The 17,693-nt window shown below is 42.4% G+C and overlaps 1 protein-coding gene across 2 annotated transcripts in view; it reads right to left on the bottom strand.

Moving 5' to 3' along the window:
- The window catches only part of ABCA13 (ATP binding cassette subfamily A member 13), a 492,370-nt gene that overhangs the window by 365,896 nt on the left and 108,781 nt on the right, over positions 1–17,693 (bottom strand). For both annotated transcript variants that reach the window (XM_017956721.3, XM_031665413.1), the window contains 4 exons: positions 12,045–12,163; positions 4,658–4,821; positions 3,186–3,265; positions 2,020–2,141 (listed from right to left, as the gene is read on the bottom strand). In XM_017956721.3, coding sequence (XP_017812210.3) covers positions 2,020–2,141; positions 3,186–3,265; positions 4,658–4,821; positions 12,045–12,163 — 485 coding nt within the window. The remainder of the gene's footprint in view (positions 1–2,019; positions 2,142–3,185; positions 3,266–4,657; positions 4,822–12,044; positions 12,164–17,693) is intronic.

Below are 17,693 nucleotides of genomic sequence, written 5' to 3'. Positions count from 1 at the left end.
AGGGACCACCTGTCCTCATTGTTGTGTTCTATTTGCATGATAGAACTTTCTGGTCTCTTAACACCAGTCTTCATTTGTTTGCATATTTATTGTGTCATCCCCCATAGATCATTGGCTCCCTTGGAGCACAGACTTTGAGCCCAAATTTTTGGGACCATTCCTGTCATGCAGAAACATCCTAAGTGAATAAAGGAAGAAATGAATGAATGAAGGTTTCTGCAATTTTGCCAGGGCTTTAACACCACAGCAGAGTATTCCCTGCAGGCCACCAACAGCCTGGACTAAGAATCTGATGTGATTATTTGCAAACTGACTAAAGCTATGGTAGAGAAGCCCAGGAAGAAAGACAAGAAAAGGATGCTAGAAATAACATGATGCTACTGAAAACCTGACAATCTAGAAAAAACAAATATCCAAAGTGTCACCTCCTAACCTAACATGAATTCCTTGCTTAGGATCTGTAGACACACATGAATTTATGGATACACTTAACCATCAAAGCAAATAATCTCATTACTTATTTGAAATGTAAGAATGCAGCTTTTTAAATACTCCTCCCAATTACTTAACTGTCCAGCTGTTTAGGCGGTCTTAATGATTCATACTGACAAAGAGGTAGAGAAAGATATACAGAGTGCAAGGAAAGCACTGCAGAACCATCAACACAAGACAATACCAGATTATCACAGGCGCCTTCTCTGTGCACAGCCCTCCCTTAATAGAACAGCAGTGACACCCAGTGGGCACTTGTTTCATCAGGCAGTGGTCATCAAAAATAGTTGAGCCCAAACCCAAAAAGTATCATAAAACTGAATTTGAAAGAGACCCCAAAAGTTAGCTAATCTGACCCTGGTCTTAAAACATTCCCAGGTAGCTACTCCAATTACTCCAGCCACTGTTTCTTTCCTCGGTTACTCGTTTCAATAACTAAAGATTTTAAACCAAAAATATTCATTGTTTCTCTACAAGGCATCATGCGAGGTAGGGAAGAAACAATTTCAGCACTGCCCCCTGCTTTCCTTGGCTCTCGCATGTTTAATAAGCTGAATTCGACATTTTTTCCTTGAAGATAAATACTAAGTGCCTTATTATAAGTAACTTGGTGACATTGTCATTTGAATTTTGGTTTCCCAGCTTCTGATCTCTTTTTAATTTAGATTAATTCTTCATTAGTCTACCCGTCAAGCTTGCAATAAGCCCCAATTAACCAGAACTGACATGAAATTAAATGTGTGTTGGGGCCCAGTTGATGGTCAATTGCAATGTTCACTTATGAATCAGCTCCACAGTTACTACTTCTGGAAGGTTCTCTGTACAGGAAGGTAAAACCCCAACTAGAAGTGCTGAAAGCTGTCTCAGAAAATCTCCTGCTAAGGATCCAGGTGATATCTGCTGTGGACAACATGAAATGTCCCTGTTCCCCTTTTCCACAGATAAACCATACGCCATGTAGCCCAGATGTTACTTATTCCTTGGTTTGTTGCAATAGCTCTTTGATTGTTTTATCACATTTTTCAGCTTGGAGATGACACTGCCTGCCATTGCTCATTTGCTTTCACAGCGATTCACTACGGTAGCACACAGTCAGACTGCGCCCAGTCACTCTCCACTCAGAGGAAGTCATAGTCGATTCTTAGATATTTTTAGCTGGTTTTGGTTTGGGGTATTTTAAGAATTTTGCAACACCTGCTGAACCAAGCAGAGACTCTTCCCAGGCGTCTTGCGTCAGGGCTGGGAATCAACTGAATAAATAATCACCAACTTTGTTCTAACTCCAAATAAAGAAAATATTATGGAATTAAAAACCCTAAGATTTTGGCATGGGACAATGACACCCTTTGGTTCCTTGCTTGTTCTTTTGTCTCCTTTCTGCCTCCAATTATATCATTCGTGCAGCAACCCACTCCACTAGCCAAAGGAGAGGAAGGGAAGAAGGAAGAAAGGACAACACAGTGCCAGTAACTTCAGGTTAAGGCTCCTCCGATGAGCAAAACAGACAGACAAGAAGCAGCACCACACCTTGGAGTGGGAAATATTTGCTTCTAGAATGCTATGGATAGTCTCATTTGAGATGTGGATGGAAGAGCGAAGCTCCTCAGTCAACTTGGTGATATTCTTCATCAAATCTTTTATTTTCACATCTGCAAAGTAAGGAAAATAAGAAATTTGTATAATAAAGGCTGAGGTCATTATTGACTGCAAAAACAAAATTTAATATTAGAACCTGGCTAGGATAGTTTCTTTCATGCCATTCAACCCATAAATCACTAAATAAAGTCATACCTTACTCCCCCAGGAATAACTTAAATAATTTGTATGATAATAAACCAAAATGCCAGGTTCTGTGGTATTTTCTGGTTACTGGTCTACTCTCTCTAAGGCCTGAATGTTTCAAGAACATTTATTTTAGAAAGAACTTCTTCTGGCCAGGTGTGGTGGCTCACACCTGTAATCCCAGCACTTTGGGAGGCTGAGGTGAGCAGATCACAAGGTCAGGAGTTCAAGACCAACCTGACCAAAGTGTTGAAACCCTGTCTCTACTAAAAATAAAAAAAAAAAAATAGCTGGGCATGGTGGCACATGCCTGTAATCCCAGTTACTCAGGAGGCTGAGGCAGGAGAATAGCTTGAACCCAGGAGGCGGAGGTTGCAGTGAGCTGAGATCGCGCCACTGCACTCTAACCTGGGTGACAGAGTGAGACTAAAAAAAAAAAAAATAAAGAAAGAAAGAGCTGCTTCTTAGGGAGCAGTGACCAAGTGCTATAGGAAACTCACTTGTATACATGCATCTACTCATCTCACTTTTTTAACGAGAGGGGTCATTTAAGTATTTGCCAGAATTCTTCAGACATGGCATATTGATGCTACAAGAAACTTCATGAGTTGATAGAGTGAACAGCCAAGGAAACAGAGACACACAGGCACCAATTGCTTGTCCAAGGGGGCAAGGCCAGAGCAAAATCCAGACCACAGAAGCTTCTCTTTGTTCCTCTGCTTCAATATGGTACCCTAGGATTTCAGGACTTTCTTTATAAATGCCCAATACATCAGACCAGCCAAGTTCTAAATGATTATGTATCACATATAGCATAAATTTTCTGTTGTATGTTTTATTTTAATAATATATTTGCATGAGAAACGAAATTTAATTTTTAATCAAGCAAACTTGGAAAACTACATACTTACCCTCAGTTACTGTGAAATTGCTCAGAAAAGTCATGATGGGATTCCCTGATGACCAAGTTTCCTCGAGGCTTTTGGCCAAACTAAAATAGCAGAAAATTAAAGCTAAATTAGGCAAGATAAAACATCAGAAACAATATTGGAATGAATAATACTGCCTCAGCTCCCAGGAGATGGGCTGGATAACAAGATCACATTTCCATAAAGTTCCTCCAACAATTAGACGCACATGTCTCCTGACACCATCTGTATGTGAATATCCATTAATACTACCCACACTCCAGTATTTCTTTCTCAGAGCTCCTGCCAAGCGAGATGAACCAGGGGAATGAAGATGCATAATAAATGGTTTTTTGCAACTGTGAAAAGGATAGATAGGATAGATCATGGAACGTATGAGAAATTAGGATAGCCAGGGTCAGATGAACATAATTCTTTCTGTGAAAAAGTCATTTGCAGAATTCAAAGTTCCTTATTTCCCCTTCTGGTGCTTTACACTTTCAGAACACTATGCAAAATTGATCAAACATGAATGTAATTTGAAAAATATTTGCCACCGGGTGCAGTGGCTCATGCCTGTAATCCCAGCACTTTGGGAGGCCGAAGCAGGCAGATCATGAGGTCAAGAGATTGAGACCATCCTGGCTAACACGGTGAAACCCCGTCTCTACTAAAAATACAAAAACAAAATTAGCCAGACAGGGTGGTGGGGCCTGTAGTCCCAGTCACTCAGGAGGCTGAGGAGGGAGAATGGCGTGAACCCAGGAGGCGGAGCTTGCAGTGAGCCCAGATAGCACCACTGCACTCCAGCCTGGGTGACAGAGCGAGTCTCTGTCTCAAAAAAAAAAAGAAAAGAAAAGAAAAGAAAAGAAAAGAAAAGAAAAGAAAAGAAAAGAAAAATATTTGCCTGCTCATACAGAAATTATTTATTTATTTATGAGACAGGCTTTTTATCTGTCAGCCAAGCTGGAGTGCAGTAGCACAATCACTGCTCACTGCAGCCTCAAACTCCTGGGGTCAAGTAACCCTCCTGCCTCAGCCTCCTATGTGGTTGGGATCAAAAATGCACTGCACCAAATCCTGCTAACTGTTTTGTTATTGTTGCTTTTACTTTTTAGAGACAGGGTCTTGCTATGTTGCCCAGGTTGGTCTCAAATTCGTAGCCTCAAGCAGTTCTCCCACATCAGCCTCCCATTAGATGGGATTACAGGCATTTGCCACCAAGCATTATGGATTACATTCTTTTATCTAATATCTTGGTCGCCAATAAAGTTAGCCTTCTGATTAATGCTGCTGTTACATTTTACCACTCAAAAATTGTCATGGAAAACTTTGATGTTTGGAGAATACATATTAATATGTACATTAAGAGTATTTGTACAGACTACTGTCTGAAATTCACATTTTAAAAGTGCTAGACATCTTCTCTATGAATGGAAGTACTGGGGAGGGCATGAAAGAATATCAGAGCATACATGTGCAAGTGCTGCTGCACCGTCTCCAGCCTCGGCTGGCATGTGCAGCCCTGGTCAGTGGCATTTTCCAAGCTGTTCTTGAAGCTTTCCAAGGTGCTAGAAAGATTCTTGCCAAGACTTTCACAATTTAGCTGATTGGGCAAGGACCATATCTTTTCAATTTCCTAGAAAACATAGCAATGATATAGGTTAGAAACACACATACTTATTTGTAAGATTTTAGTTTATTCTCATTAGTCTCAGGAAACACAGAGAACAAACAATCATGTCAGTTGCTTCTGTGCATTCCACAGTAGGAGAAAGAGCCCTTGGCTGTGGAAATACAGAAGCCCAAATTTTACTCCCGGCTCTGCTGCTAGCCAGCCAGGCAAGACAGCATGTTCTTGAACATATAAAAGAGAACATGCAATTCTCCACCAAATGGCCTGGCTCTTAACTTCCTGAAGCTCTGTTCTTAGGAACACACACAATTCAATAGCAGAAAAACAAATAAATCCATTTTTTAAAAGGCCAAAGAAGCTGAACAGACGTTATCCAAAGAAGATATAAAGATGGCAAACAGGTGAAAGAAAAGGTGCTCAACTTCACTAATCATCAGGAAAATGCAAATCAACCACAGTGAGCTATTACCTCATACCTGTTAGGATGGCTGTTACCAAAAACACAAGAAATAACGAGTCGGTGAGGGTGTGCAGGAAAGGGAAACCTTGTGCCCTGTTGGTGGTAATGTAAATTGCTACAGCCATTATGGAAAACAGTATGAATATTTCTCAAAATATTAAAAATAGAACTACCATATGATCCAGAAATCCCACTTCTGGGTATAAAGCCAAAGGAAATGAAATTACATCCCAAAGAGATATTTACATTATTCACAAAAGCCAAGATACAGAATCAGCCAAAATGTTTCTAAAGAGATGAATGAATAGAGAAAATGTGACATTATATACAATAAAATATTATTCAGCCATAAAAAGAAGGAAATTATGCCATTGGCAGCAACACGCATGAACCCAGAAGATAAGCTAAGTGACGTAAGTCAGCCACAAAAAGAAAACTACTACACAATCTCATTTACATGTAAAGTCAAACTTTTTAAAAGTCAAACCCATAGAAACAAAGCATAGAGTCGTGGTTACCAGGAATGAACGTGGGAGGAATGAAGATGTTGGTCAAAGGGTATAAAGTTGCAGTTATGTAGAATGGGCACATCTAGAGAAGTAATATACAGCATGAGAATTATAGTTGACAATATTGTATTACATACTGAAATTTGCTAAGAAAGTAGATTTTAGGTGCTCTTAACACACACGCACGACACACAAAGATAACTCTGAGATGACAGATATGCTCGTTTGTTTGTAGTAATCATGTCACTTTGTGTGTTTATCTAAACATTGTGTTGTACATTTTAAATATATACTATTAAAAATAAATATGAAAATAACAAAATTTTAAAGAAAATGTAGGCTTTTCAAAATTCACAGCCACAAACACAATGATTAAAAAGAAATCATATGTGGCTATTCATATGTGAGGTGGATAAAACCTGGATTTGCCCAGGCAGTCCGGGAGGCTCCTGTTCTGCCCGCTGCAGGTGGAGAGGCTCCTAAGACTCTGGGGAACATCTGGAAAGACTCTAGAAGTAGGTCCCCATCCTGCGTATCACCAGCCCCCACCTCTGAGATTTCATGGACATCTTATCAGTATCTTCCTGGAAACAATCAGTTTTTTAAAAGACCAATCATTTTGCCAAAAAAGAAAACCTTTAGAATAATACCTATTAATTGACAAAATGCAAAACACCATATGTGGAATTAAATGACAAATACAGGTAATTTAACATTTAAAACAACCTGAAAAATACCACAAACATATAACGTCTATGTCTATAGACATACACATGAATCTATACACTTTCCCTAGACACCGCTATTCTACCATAAATGCTTTAGTTTACATCATCAGAATTTATTTGCTTCATCACATTTTATTTATATCACTCTATTCTTACTGATATTGGAAGCCTAGTTCCATGTTGCACCAATTATGGGAAGGTATCATGAGTAAGTCAACACTTAGGTAATATTTCTGTCAAAATAAAACTTTAAATTTTTTTTCAAAACCACTGTCAGTTTCTCTTGCAAAGAAAAATCATGAACCATTCAAGGGACCAAAGGGAGCTAACAAATATATGTTCCAAGGAAATGTGAAGACTGCTGAAAAGTCAAGGTTGGGAGCTGAGCTCTGGAGGCCGCCCCGAGATGGAGCCCCCGGCACAGCTGAGGTAGATTTAGTGGCGGTGAAGACTTCTCAGGAACTGATGAACATTAATCCATGATCAGAGCACTCGTGCCACTGTCAGCACCACCTCAACCAAACCTCAGAATCTCACTGTGGGGGGAACTAAACCAGCCAATAGATTATTACAAAGCCTGCAACTTCTTGACTCCAATTCATCTATTATTGTCATTCATTTCATAAGTTTCTTTTATTCCCAAGCGATTTGGGAGTGGAACTTGAACAGAAATCTTATAGGACTATTCATTCATTCATTCAAAAAATACTTATGGAGCACCTGCCAAGTGCCAGGCCCAAGATAGGTGCTGGACTGAGAGTTGTGAACACAGGAGACAAAACTCCTACCTCCATGAGGTTCACACTCCAGTGCAGGAACACTACCCGCAGACAGCCATAGGGGCAAACTGGTCAGCATGTCACAGGTGACCTGGAGGAAAATAAGGTGGGGTTGGGGCCGTGCTGGAGGTGCAAGACAAAGGACTTCTTAGCATCATTAGGGAAGCACACTGCAGGTGAGGGAGCAGCAGGTGCAAAGGCTCTGAGGTGGGTGCAAAGGAGCCAGTGAAGTGGAGAAGAGAGTGCCTAGGAGGGCAGAGAGAGGGATGTGCCCCCCAGACAGCAGGACCTAGCAGTGGCCTCCCTTAGAAATCAGACACTAATTCCAAATAAGACTGGAAGACACTGGGCACTCTCAGCAAAGGAGTAACACCGTCTGATGATGTTTTGGAAGGATCACTCTGGCTACTGCATTAGGGATCGAGGCAAGGGGAGGAGGAAGGGAGAGCTGGTTCGGATCAGAAAGGTGCTGGTGGAGGGAGTGGAACATGGCCAGATCATGGAAACATTTGGAAGGTAGAAGGGAGAGTTTTCTAACTGAAAAAAAAAAGAAAGAAAGACTAAACAAGTATGCCAGCGTTGTTGTCCCTGGCATCTGAGGGAAAGAACACCAGGGGAGGGAAAAATTACATGGAAAGATGAAGAGGTGTTTTTTTTTTTTGTTTTTTTTTTTTTGCATGAGTAGAGTTGAGGGGCCTGTTTAACATCTGCGAGGGAATGCAACTGAACACACACGAGCATGAAGGTCAGGGGAGGTATTGGCTGGAGAAGGAAATTTGGAAGTTGTCAGGAAGTAATTGGAATTTTTAGGTTGCAAATGAATCTGGATAAGATTACGTAGCATGTGAGCATAGACTGAGAAGAGAAAGGGTCTAGACACAGCCTGGGTCCTTCTGCCACACACAGGAGCCAGGCATGCAATTGGAGACAGCTGGTGAAGGATGCGAGAGGAGCCCGGGGAAAGTCCCGGGAGCTGAGCGACGTGGGGCTGGGCGAGGCTGAGTCTGTGTCAATGCCTGGCTCAGACAGGGAGGAGAGGAGTGAGACTCCGCATGTGGAGGTTGAGGGCCTGGGCAGGTGGAGTGGTGTCTGCTGTCTATGTTAGCCGCACCCGGCCCATCTGGTTCAACTTTTACGTAAGAAATTTGCAAGTTTTTTTCAGTTGCCATGGACCCTCAGGTCACATAACCCGAGCATGCCCAGATGAACCAGTATGCAACCACAGCGGGAACCGGAGTGCTCGGACTGAGGAGCGGGGACTGAATTAAGAAGCGGACACTACATGGCAGGATCCAGGATCCAATTGCATTGAACTCTGGCATCACCCAGGGCAGGATCCAGTCAATCAGATCCTCATTACACGATGTTGATAAAACCTAACCCAGTCCCCAGCTCGGAGGCACTACTTTGGGAACCATCCCTGGTGTTCTCCTTACTTAAATCTCATTGCTAAATCCTCCTTGGTTGTGGTCATTGGGTTGATACCTGCCAAGCAACTGAACCCCTGCATTGTGTCAGTAACACCTGAAGGAGTCTGACAGGGAGCGGTCAGCTCAAGCCAGTCTCCATTTTCTATCGTGTGGCAGGGCTCAAGGATACAGACTTCTTTCCTTTTTTCACCTAAGTTTCCGCTGCCTGCTCTATCGCAGGAGACACAGCCTCCTCCCTCACCCACTGCCCCTAATGTGCACAGACCCCATTTGTTGTCTGAATGTAACCACAGCAAAGCAGAAAGGAAAAGGATGGCAGCAAACTCAGGCAGAGCATCTGCAAGGCAGAGGGATGTCTGGGTCCAGCCTCAAGACTCCAAGCTGCATGCACATGTCTAATAACATGCATAGAAGCCCTTGGACTTTCACACTCTGCATTTTGTTTTGTTTTTGTTTTTTTTCTGAGTGTGAAGTTCTCTAAACCTTCTCCAATTCTCTCACCCAAGCATTTCACAGGCTCAGTGTTCTTCTTGCTTCAAAGAGATCCCTTTTTGTAGCATACCAATGCACAGATAGGTCAGAACAATAGATATAGGTGAGTATCCCCTTAGGGACCAACTTGCTCCTGAGAACATAAATTGAATTAAACCCATTGCATGAGGGCTCTGCCATGGAGTATTCCCTTATAGCAAAGAACCTCTAGTTCATACTTTGTAACTGCATGCAAATTAATTTTCATTCAATGCATTTATAATGTTCCTGCTATGGATGTTATTCTTAAATTTAACAAAATAATAATTTTGACATACAGGGGATTATAAAGTAGAAAAGTGCACATTCTACCCCAGTAGCAAGGACTACTGGAAGAAAAATTCCAAGTTTCTTCAGCACAGGTGTACCAGGCTCCAGGTAAGGAGAAGCATCTAGGACAAAGGTTGAGATTGACATTCATCAGGCTATACTTTTGGGATCTGGTAAAACCACCATGTGGAAAAGGCAGCACCCATCAGACTCTCCTTCTCTGGCTAGATCAGGCCTGGAATCAGCACATAGGGGATAAATGTGCACAGGTGGACCCAAAGGTCTAGATCTAAAGAGGCAGTAGGAAGCCCCCACCCAACCTGAAGTTCCAGCCACATTCTCCAACTCAGCTTATCCCAAGAGATACAGTGGGCACTTGCTGTCATATCTGAAATTTAATTTCTGCTGCCCATTCATCTCTTTATTGCTGCTTTTTACTGTTTGGAACAAAGGGTGGAAGAGGGTAAGGAGTTGACAGCCCCAAAACTTTTGTCATATCAATTTGATCAGCTGAAACTTTCTCTTTCAATGGGAATTCCATGTTGCTACTGAGAAACCTATATTTAAAATAATTATTTAGATATTGAAAACTAACAAATGGCATTGTGCACTTGGCCCACCTCTGTTGGGCACTTCATACCCCACAGCCTGAAAAAGATTCATATTTCTAAAAGTCTCACATACTTGAAACCCTTGAACCACAGACCCATCCTAAAAGCTTTGCATCCTGAGGTAAGCAACATACTATTTTTGTCATTAAAGACAGGAACTTCTGCTCTTCAGCAAAACTAACTCAACTGTTACCAGCCAGACTTGTTGACAATCATATAACAATTTGAACTATAAATACAGTCTTTGGGTCAGTTGCTTTGAAAGCTGGAGTCTCTTGACTATTTTATTATTATAACCTTCGCTTACCACTAAAAAATTGTCTGTCTGTGAGGGGCCAGGCATGGTGGCTCACGCCTGTAATCTCAGCACTTTGGGAGGCCGGGTGGGCAGATCACGAGGTCAGGAGTTCGAGACCAGCCTGGCCTACATGGTGAAACCCTGTCTCTACTAAAAATACAAAAATTAGCCTGGCGTGGTGGCAGGCACCTATAATCCCAGCTACTGGGGAGGCTGAGGCAGGAGAATTGCTTGAATCAGGGAGGCAGAGGTTGCAGTGAGCTGAGATTACACCATTTCACTCCAGCCCGGGCAACAGTGCAAGACTCTATGTCAAAAAAAAAAAAAAATTGTCTCTGAGGATTTTTTTTTCTGTATCCACATTTAATATCTGACAAAGATCTGCACAACCTGGAAATAAGAATTTGATCTTCTAAATAAATCAATGTGAATATGGGGTTGTACAGTCAGTCATTGCTAGGGACTGCTCAGGGCTTCCTGCTGACATGCACAACTCCTCCAAAGGCCACAAGACATTGATTAGGGACCAGCAACTCTCACTCCCTCCTGACACTTCACCAAGGCATGGCATTCTACACCCTTGCCGTGCTGTGGGAGTCTGGCATGGCTATCTCTCATCTCCCTCGGCATCATCTATTTCTCTGCTTTCTGTGATAATCTCATGCTCACAGATGTATGCATCACAAAAGCAAGAAACAACATTCAGAACCAGACCTAGAAGAAAGACAGGTCTTCACTGCTTTGTTGGAAAGACATCACCACTGTCCAAGCTTGTCAGGAAGATCAGGCCTGCCTAGGGGCCCAGGAGTCTTTAATTCTAGGACAAAGGAGTGGGCCCCAAATAAAAGTCACATTCTCTGACTTAGCTGTAGTTGGAGACCCTACATGGGATCCTATTGGGCATGTGTCCAATTTAATATAAAGGAAACTGCTATGCTGGTTCCCATTCAGCCATCAATTTTTGGTACTAGCCGGTGTATTCAATTAGTTAGAGCCAGTGCTGGGCTGGTAAATATTTAAAAACTAACTCTCCAGAAAAAAAAAAAATCTGATTTGGAGCACTTGCCAATTTCCATGGTGCAAATGCTCCCACATGGCCCAGTTCAAGCTGCCACCATAACGTCACTAAACATAGAGATGGGAAAAACTGTACTTAGCACAAGACTGCATAGTATTTCCATCATGTGGATACAACAAAAGCAAATCATCTCAGGAAGATAGATAACAGCAAAACATACTAAAATAATTAGGAAGTGATGAATCTTGAGTAATTATTTCTTATGTTTCTAACATGATTTATTTCATCTTAAGTTTATGTAATTTATTTATTATGATGATATCTATGTTTAACAATCAGCTTGCAAAATTCCCAAAAATTTAACAATCAGCTCTCATAAATCAATGCCACTCAACCCCAGCACACCACTGGGAGAGGCCAAGAGGGAGGAAGCGTGAGCAGTCATTCTACGAGCCCGACTTGCAACAAGACTGTGTGTGACACCGTTGCTGTAGTTATAAGAACCAAGCAGCAAGGTTTGAATAACTTGACTGCCTTGCAAGGGCCAATAGTCATGAACATGAAATTCTCTGAAATATTAAAGATGACAAACCTGGAAATGGTCTTGCGCCAAAGTGACCCCTTGTATAGCAGATAAAATGAGATGCCTTATCCCACTTTGCTTGCAACTCAGAGTAGCACACAAAATGTCCTTGGTCCAGGAAGGGTTTTCTGCCAGAGGAAACACAGAGAAATAAATAATAGACAGTCCTCTCCTGAACTAGCCACTCTCACAAAATCACTTTATAAAGATTCAAAGTGATACAAATTCCTAAACATTCCTTAAATCATCAAGATGAACATTCAGATGATGAGGGTAAAGCTGTGCCTTTTGAGTTCCAAATGTAATAAAATAAAGATTTTGTTTTTCTGGGCCTAATTGATTTTGTAAATATTAATTTTCTCTACGTCCCCAAACTAGCTCCTTTCCCTGTATCCCCTACAAGTGAGGTACTCATTCACCCCAGTTTGCCCAGGACAGACTTGCTTTTCACTTATTCTTGCGTGGTTATGAACGGTGCCCTCTGTCATTCTCAAAAGTGCCCCCGTTTGAAGGATGAATTACACACTGTCTATGTGTGTTCTTCTCCATGCCCCATGCCTCACAAGTCACTTCCTGGAAGCCAGTCATGACTCTCCTCCCCCTGGTCCTCACAGCCAACCAACCTCCCCATCTGCTCAGGGTGACCTCCCAATGTCTCTCCATCTGTGCGTCTGTCCAGCACCCATAGATCACGCCCAGGAAACTGCTGTGCTCTTAACAGTCCCACCCCCACCTCACCCTTCCAATCTGCCTTATGCTTTGAGCCACAGGGCTCTTCCTCAAAGGAGATCCCCTACTACAGGAATCTGTGCAAAGGCTCCACGTTGCATCCAAAGTCTTTCCACAATCTCAGGTGCCTCCACCTCTCTGCACTCATGCCCTGTCTCCCTCCTGTCTCCTCAAGGCCATCGGATACAAGGCACCACTTCTCCCTTCCTGAACCTACCTATCTTTTAGAGCTCTGTCTCCAGACACCCACCTTTCCCAGGCCGAGCAGAGCCTCTCCATTCCCTGCTGCGTAGATGCCTGTGTGCTCACCTCCCTATGTGGTCGCCCACTGCACGGTAAATCCATCTGCACAAGACCTGCCACCACGAGCAACTTTTCTTATCACTGCCTTCCTGTCATTGTGGCACCTAGCACAGGGCTTCGCACTTCCTAGATGCTTGGTCGTGACAGAAAATAAAATACATTTTTAAAAGAAAGAAAATCTTTTCTTTAATTAAAGAAAAAATGTTATCCTGACTCTTAAATTATTAATAATAAATTGTTTCTCAAAAGTCCTTTAGAAGTATAGTTCTGGGTCAGGCATAGTGGCTCACGCCTGTAATCCCAGCACTTTGGGAGGCCGAGGTGGGCGGATCACGAGGTCAGGAGATCAAGACCATCCTGGCCAATATGGTGAAACCCCATCTCTACTAAAAATACAAAAATTAGCCAGGTGTGGTGGCAGGTGCCTGTAATCCCAGCTACTCAGGAGGCTGAGGCAGGAGAATTGCTTGAACCTGGGAGGCAGAGGTTGCAGTGAGCCGAGGTCACACTGCTGCACTCCAGCCTGGTGATAGAGCAAGACTCGGTCTAAGAAAGAAAGAAAGAGAGAGAGAGAGAGAAAGAAAGAAAGAGAGAGAGGAAGGAAGGAAGGAAGGAAGGAAGGAAGGAAGGAAGGAAGGAAGGAAGGAAGGAAGGAAGGAAGGAAGGAAAAACAGTTCCAGCATATTACTAAGTGAAAGAAGCCATCTGAAAAGGCTACATAGTATATGATTTCAACTCAATGACGTGCTGGAAAAGACAAAAATTATGGAGACAGTAAAAAGATCCGTGGTTGCCAGGGGCTAGAAGGGAGGGACGGATGAATGAGCAGAGCACAGAGGATCCTTCAGACAGTAAAACCCTGTGTGTTATACTATAACATTGAATGTATATCATTATATGCTTGTCCTAACCCATAGAATGACAACACTAAGAGCGAAGCCCAACGTGAACTGTGGACTCGGAATGATGCTGTGTCAGTGAGGGTTCATCAACTATAACAAATGTCCCACTCTGATAATGAGGGAGGCTATGGTGGGGAAGGGGCTATGTGGGAAATCCCTGCACCTTCCATTCAAGGTTGCTGTGAATATGAAACTACTCTAAAATATAAAATTTATTAATCAATAAAACAGTTTTCAACCACATAAAATGCAGAGTAGATACCATATACCCAAAGTCATGCTTTCCAGAAGCAACCCACCATGACGCCCTGTTTTTCTTTTCTCATTAATCTCATTTTACCAATTTCGAAGACAGATATCTTTATTGCAGGAAATGTAAAATGTGTCTGTTAAGTAATCTCTTATTAAAATTTGAAATGAAGGTGATAATGTGCTGTTAAATATCACAGCACTTATCTTTAAGCATAAACGTATCCTCTTGTCCAGGAAAGACACAGCAATGTGTTTATAAGTTATGTTTTTCAAACCTAAAAGAGCAGAGAATGCACCCTGAAAAAGCTGACATAACGTATGGCATTAGGCAAGCTGTGGGCTGTGTCAGCCCCTTGCTTCCTCAATGTAAAACGAGAAACGTGGAGTCGACAGTGACCATGCCCAGCATTCCTGCAAGGTTAGGTCAGGGATGATATGATCATGGGATGCAGTGCTGGGCTGTCAGGCCATCTGGTCTCCATCTGCCTCACATCTAACACATCTTGAAGCCTGCCCTCAAAGTCACCACCCTCAAGGACACCTGACAACTGTCTTGACACTAGCAAGAGCTGGTTTTGAGCCTTGGCTCCTCCAACTTTCCCAGGTACCCTCTTTCTCCACCTCTCATTGCCTCTTCAAATCCCTGGCTCCAGCCCTTCCTACCTGCTATGGCCCCTCTTCTTGGCTCCGAGGACACATTCAGACCCACTCTGGCTTTCCACATCTGCCAGCACTCTCTGGACCCCTTCCCTCTCCTCCCTTCAGCCCCATGGACCCTCTCAGGTCTCTTCAACTGGAAATGGGCTCTGACCGCTTCACTCTGAAACCCTGGGAAACTTACACTCACTCTCACTCTCTGGGCCTCAATTTGTCGATTAGGGAAACTGGAAGATTAAAGCAGCTGCCCACTGAGGTTCCTTCTGTTGTATGAGCTCTCCTGCAATTGTCCTTGGCATCCTTAAAGCATTAGATCAGGAGGAGGAAAGTGACAACTTTCCTACTGGAGATACTAAGCTCAACTCTGTGATATGATGAAAATATAGTGCATTTTCAACAACAATAGTAATAACAGACCTGACTCCTCTTCCCTTTATATGATGGGAGAGGCACCCATGTTGGTCAATTCCACCCCATCCTTTTAACTTTATGGGATCTGTCACTGCCCTCCTATTCTACAGGATGGAGTAACAATTCAATAAGGACAGTGGGGTGGCAGTTTAAATGTTAGTTATGCTTGAGTTTCCTTGAAATAAAATATAAAAATTAAAAATTAATTATCTGTTACTAATGTAATCTCAAGTATGCTATATTAATTTAGCAGCTGCAACACAGAATGGCAAAATAAACATAAATTCATACATTAACTAATGTTTAATTCATTTAAAAACCATTACATTAGCTGACTGTGAAATGTCAAAATAATTATGTCTTCAAACATGGCTGAATTCAATATGCCAGAGAAGCATTCAAGAACGAGGAAGAAGTTTGATTTGAATTTTACCTGAGCACAATTCCACATGCTGAAATCATGTACTGACCATCCTAACTTGTACTTATTGTAACATGTTATTGCTTTCTATTTGACAATAGAAAGCAATATTCCTAATCACCAATGTTCATAACATCTAATTGGAAATACAGATGATCTTAAAAGAAAAAAAAATGCAAAATCCCTACACTGCAATTGAGGTTTCATTTTTAAATCAAGCTTGTCTCACTTCTCCATCTGTTTTTTACTTCTTTTCCATGTTTCTTAGACCCAATGACCAATCAATTCTTCTGTTCAAAGAACCATTTGTATTTCAAAAAAAGAGGTGAGTGAGCAGATTAGAACAAACTCTGTGATAGACAGTCTGTAAATCACCAATTTTTACTTATGAACTAGCTCTGTGAGCTGAGAAGTGCTTTTCCCAATGGCAGGCAGGGAGATGCATGGGAAACTAGCATGTTCAAGGCATCTCCTAAGGGCAAGCCCCTTGGAGGTGACTTATTTTATTTAATCCTCTCACATAGGTTGAAATACGTGTTCCCCTATGTTTTGTTCAAGGCTCACAGAGACTCAGTAGCTACCCTGTGTCACTTAGCGTGAATCGAGGAACTCAGCCTGTTCAATGTCAAAGTGCCTGCTTCTTCCATTACACCACTTTTCACGACATCACTTGTTGTAACAGTCATGTTTAACTATGCCCTTGAAGACATTTGGAGCAATAAAGCCTTACCAGACATGACGGTGTGTAATCCTAAGTGGTCTATCATGATAGTAAGGAGGCAGCCTTACAGACCACAAGTCCCAGCACACTAGCCTCAAGTCCATCAGTGATTGTGTAGATTAACTCAAATAGTGACAAGTGCCCAGCCTAGTGCTAGCCCTCATGCATTGACCTATCCAATCCTTCTACGCATATTGATTGAATGCCTATCATATGTATGTCAGGATGTTTCCTAAACCCTGGGGAGATATAACGGTGAACATGGCAGACACACATCCTCACTGCACAAGTCTCACCTGAAATGTCCTTACCCAGAGCTGCACTCCCAAGGTCTTCTCCTCTCCTCCACCCCTCACTCTCACCCTCATGGCCATACGTTAGCTTCTTTCTAGCACTTATCAATACAAAGAAGAATTCATCTTCTTTGAGTTTGTTTTGAAAAATGGATTTCACATACTAGATTTATCCAAGGCTCACTTCTTCTCCATAACACTCCCCAGCAGATGCTGGTCCATACTCCTGGCTCGCAGACTCAGTGGCCCATACCCGCCAGTTAACCATCCTGGGGCCAGTGATCCTTCCTCTCTGATAGTGGATGTTGGGAATACATCCACTGTGCCCCTTCCTGAGTAAACCAGACTCCTCTCTACAATATCCTCCCCAGGCCCCCACAGTTTGCTCAGTCTTACAACATAGGCCCAGAGTATGCCACCCGCCCACCCACTACTCATTGCTGAACACTCCCCCGTGAACAGTTTTCACATTTAGTAATTCCAGTGAAACATGACCTAAGTATAGAAGGGCTCCTGGCATTTATTCATTCATTCAACAAATGTCAATCAGCATTTCCCTTGTTCTGATTCCCATGTGCCAGGTTTGGAGTGATCAATAGACAGGCACAGTCTTCGGGTCCTCACGACTGTAGAAGAGACACATGTTCATCATCAGAACAGCACACGGTGGTAAGAGCCATAACAGGGAGCTAAGGCCATGTGACCCCAGACAGGGTAGGTCAAGGAAAGCTTTCCAAAGGAAATAAGACTTAATCTACAAATCATAATATAACAACCTGATAATAATCTAAATAATAATAATGATCCAGGAGTAAATCAGGGGAAGGTAGAAGAATGAACATGTGGATCAGATGAGCTAGGGGGCAGGGAGTCTGAGGCCAACCATGGTGGAGCTCACACAGGATATGGAGGTAAGCCCCACTCAGATGACCCCTCACTTTTCTCTTTTCCTCTTGATCTGATCGGATC

The sequence above is a fragment of the Papio anubis genome, chromosome 4 (genome assembly GCF_008728515.1).
Source record: "Papio anubis isolate 15944 chromosome 4, Panubis1.0, whole genome shotgun sequence".
In the NCBI taxonomy this organism is placed as follows: Eukaryota; Metazoa; Chordata; class Mammalia; order Primates; family Cercopithecidae; genus Papio; species Papio anubis.
This window is presented reverse-complemented; position numbering and strand designations above follow the sequence as displayed.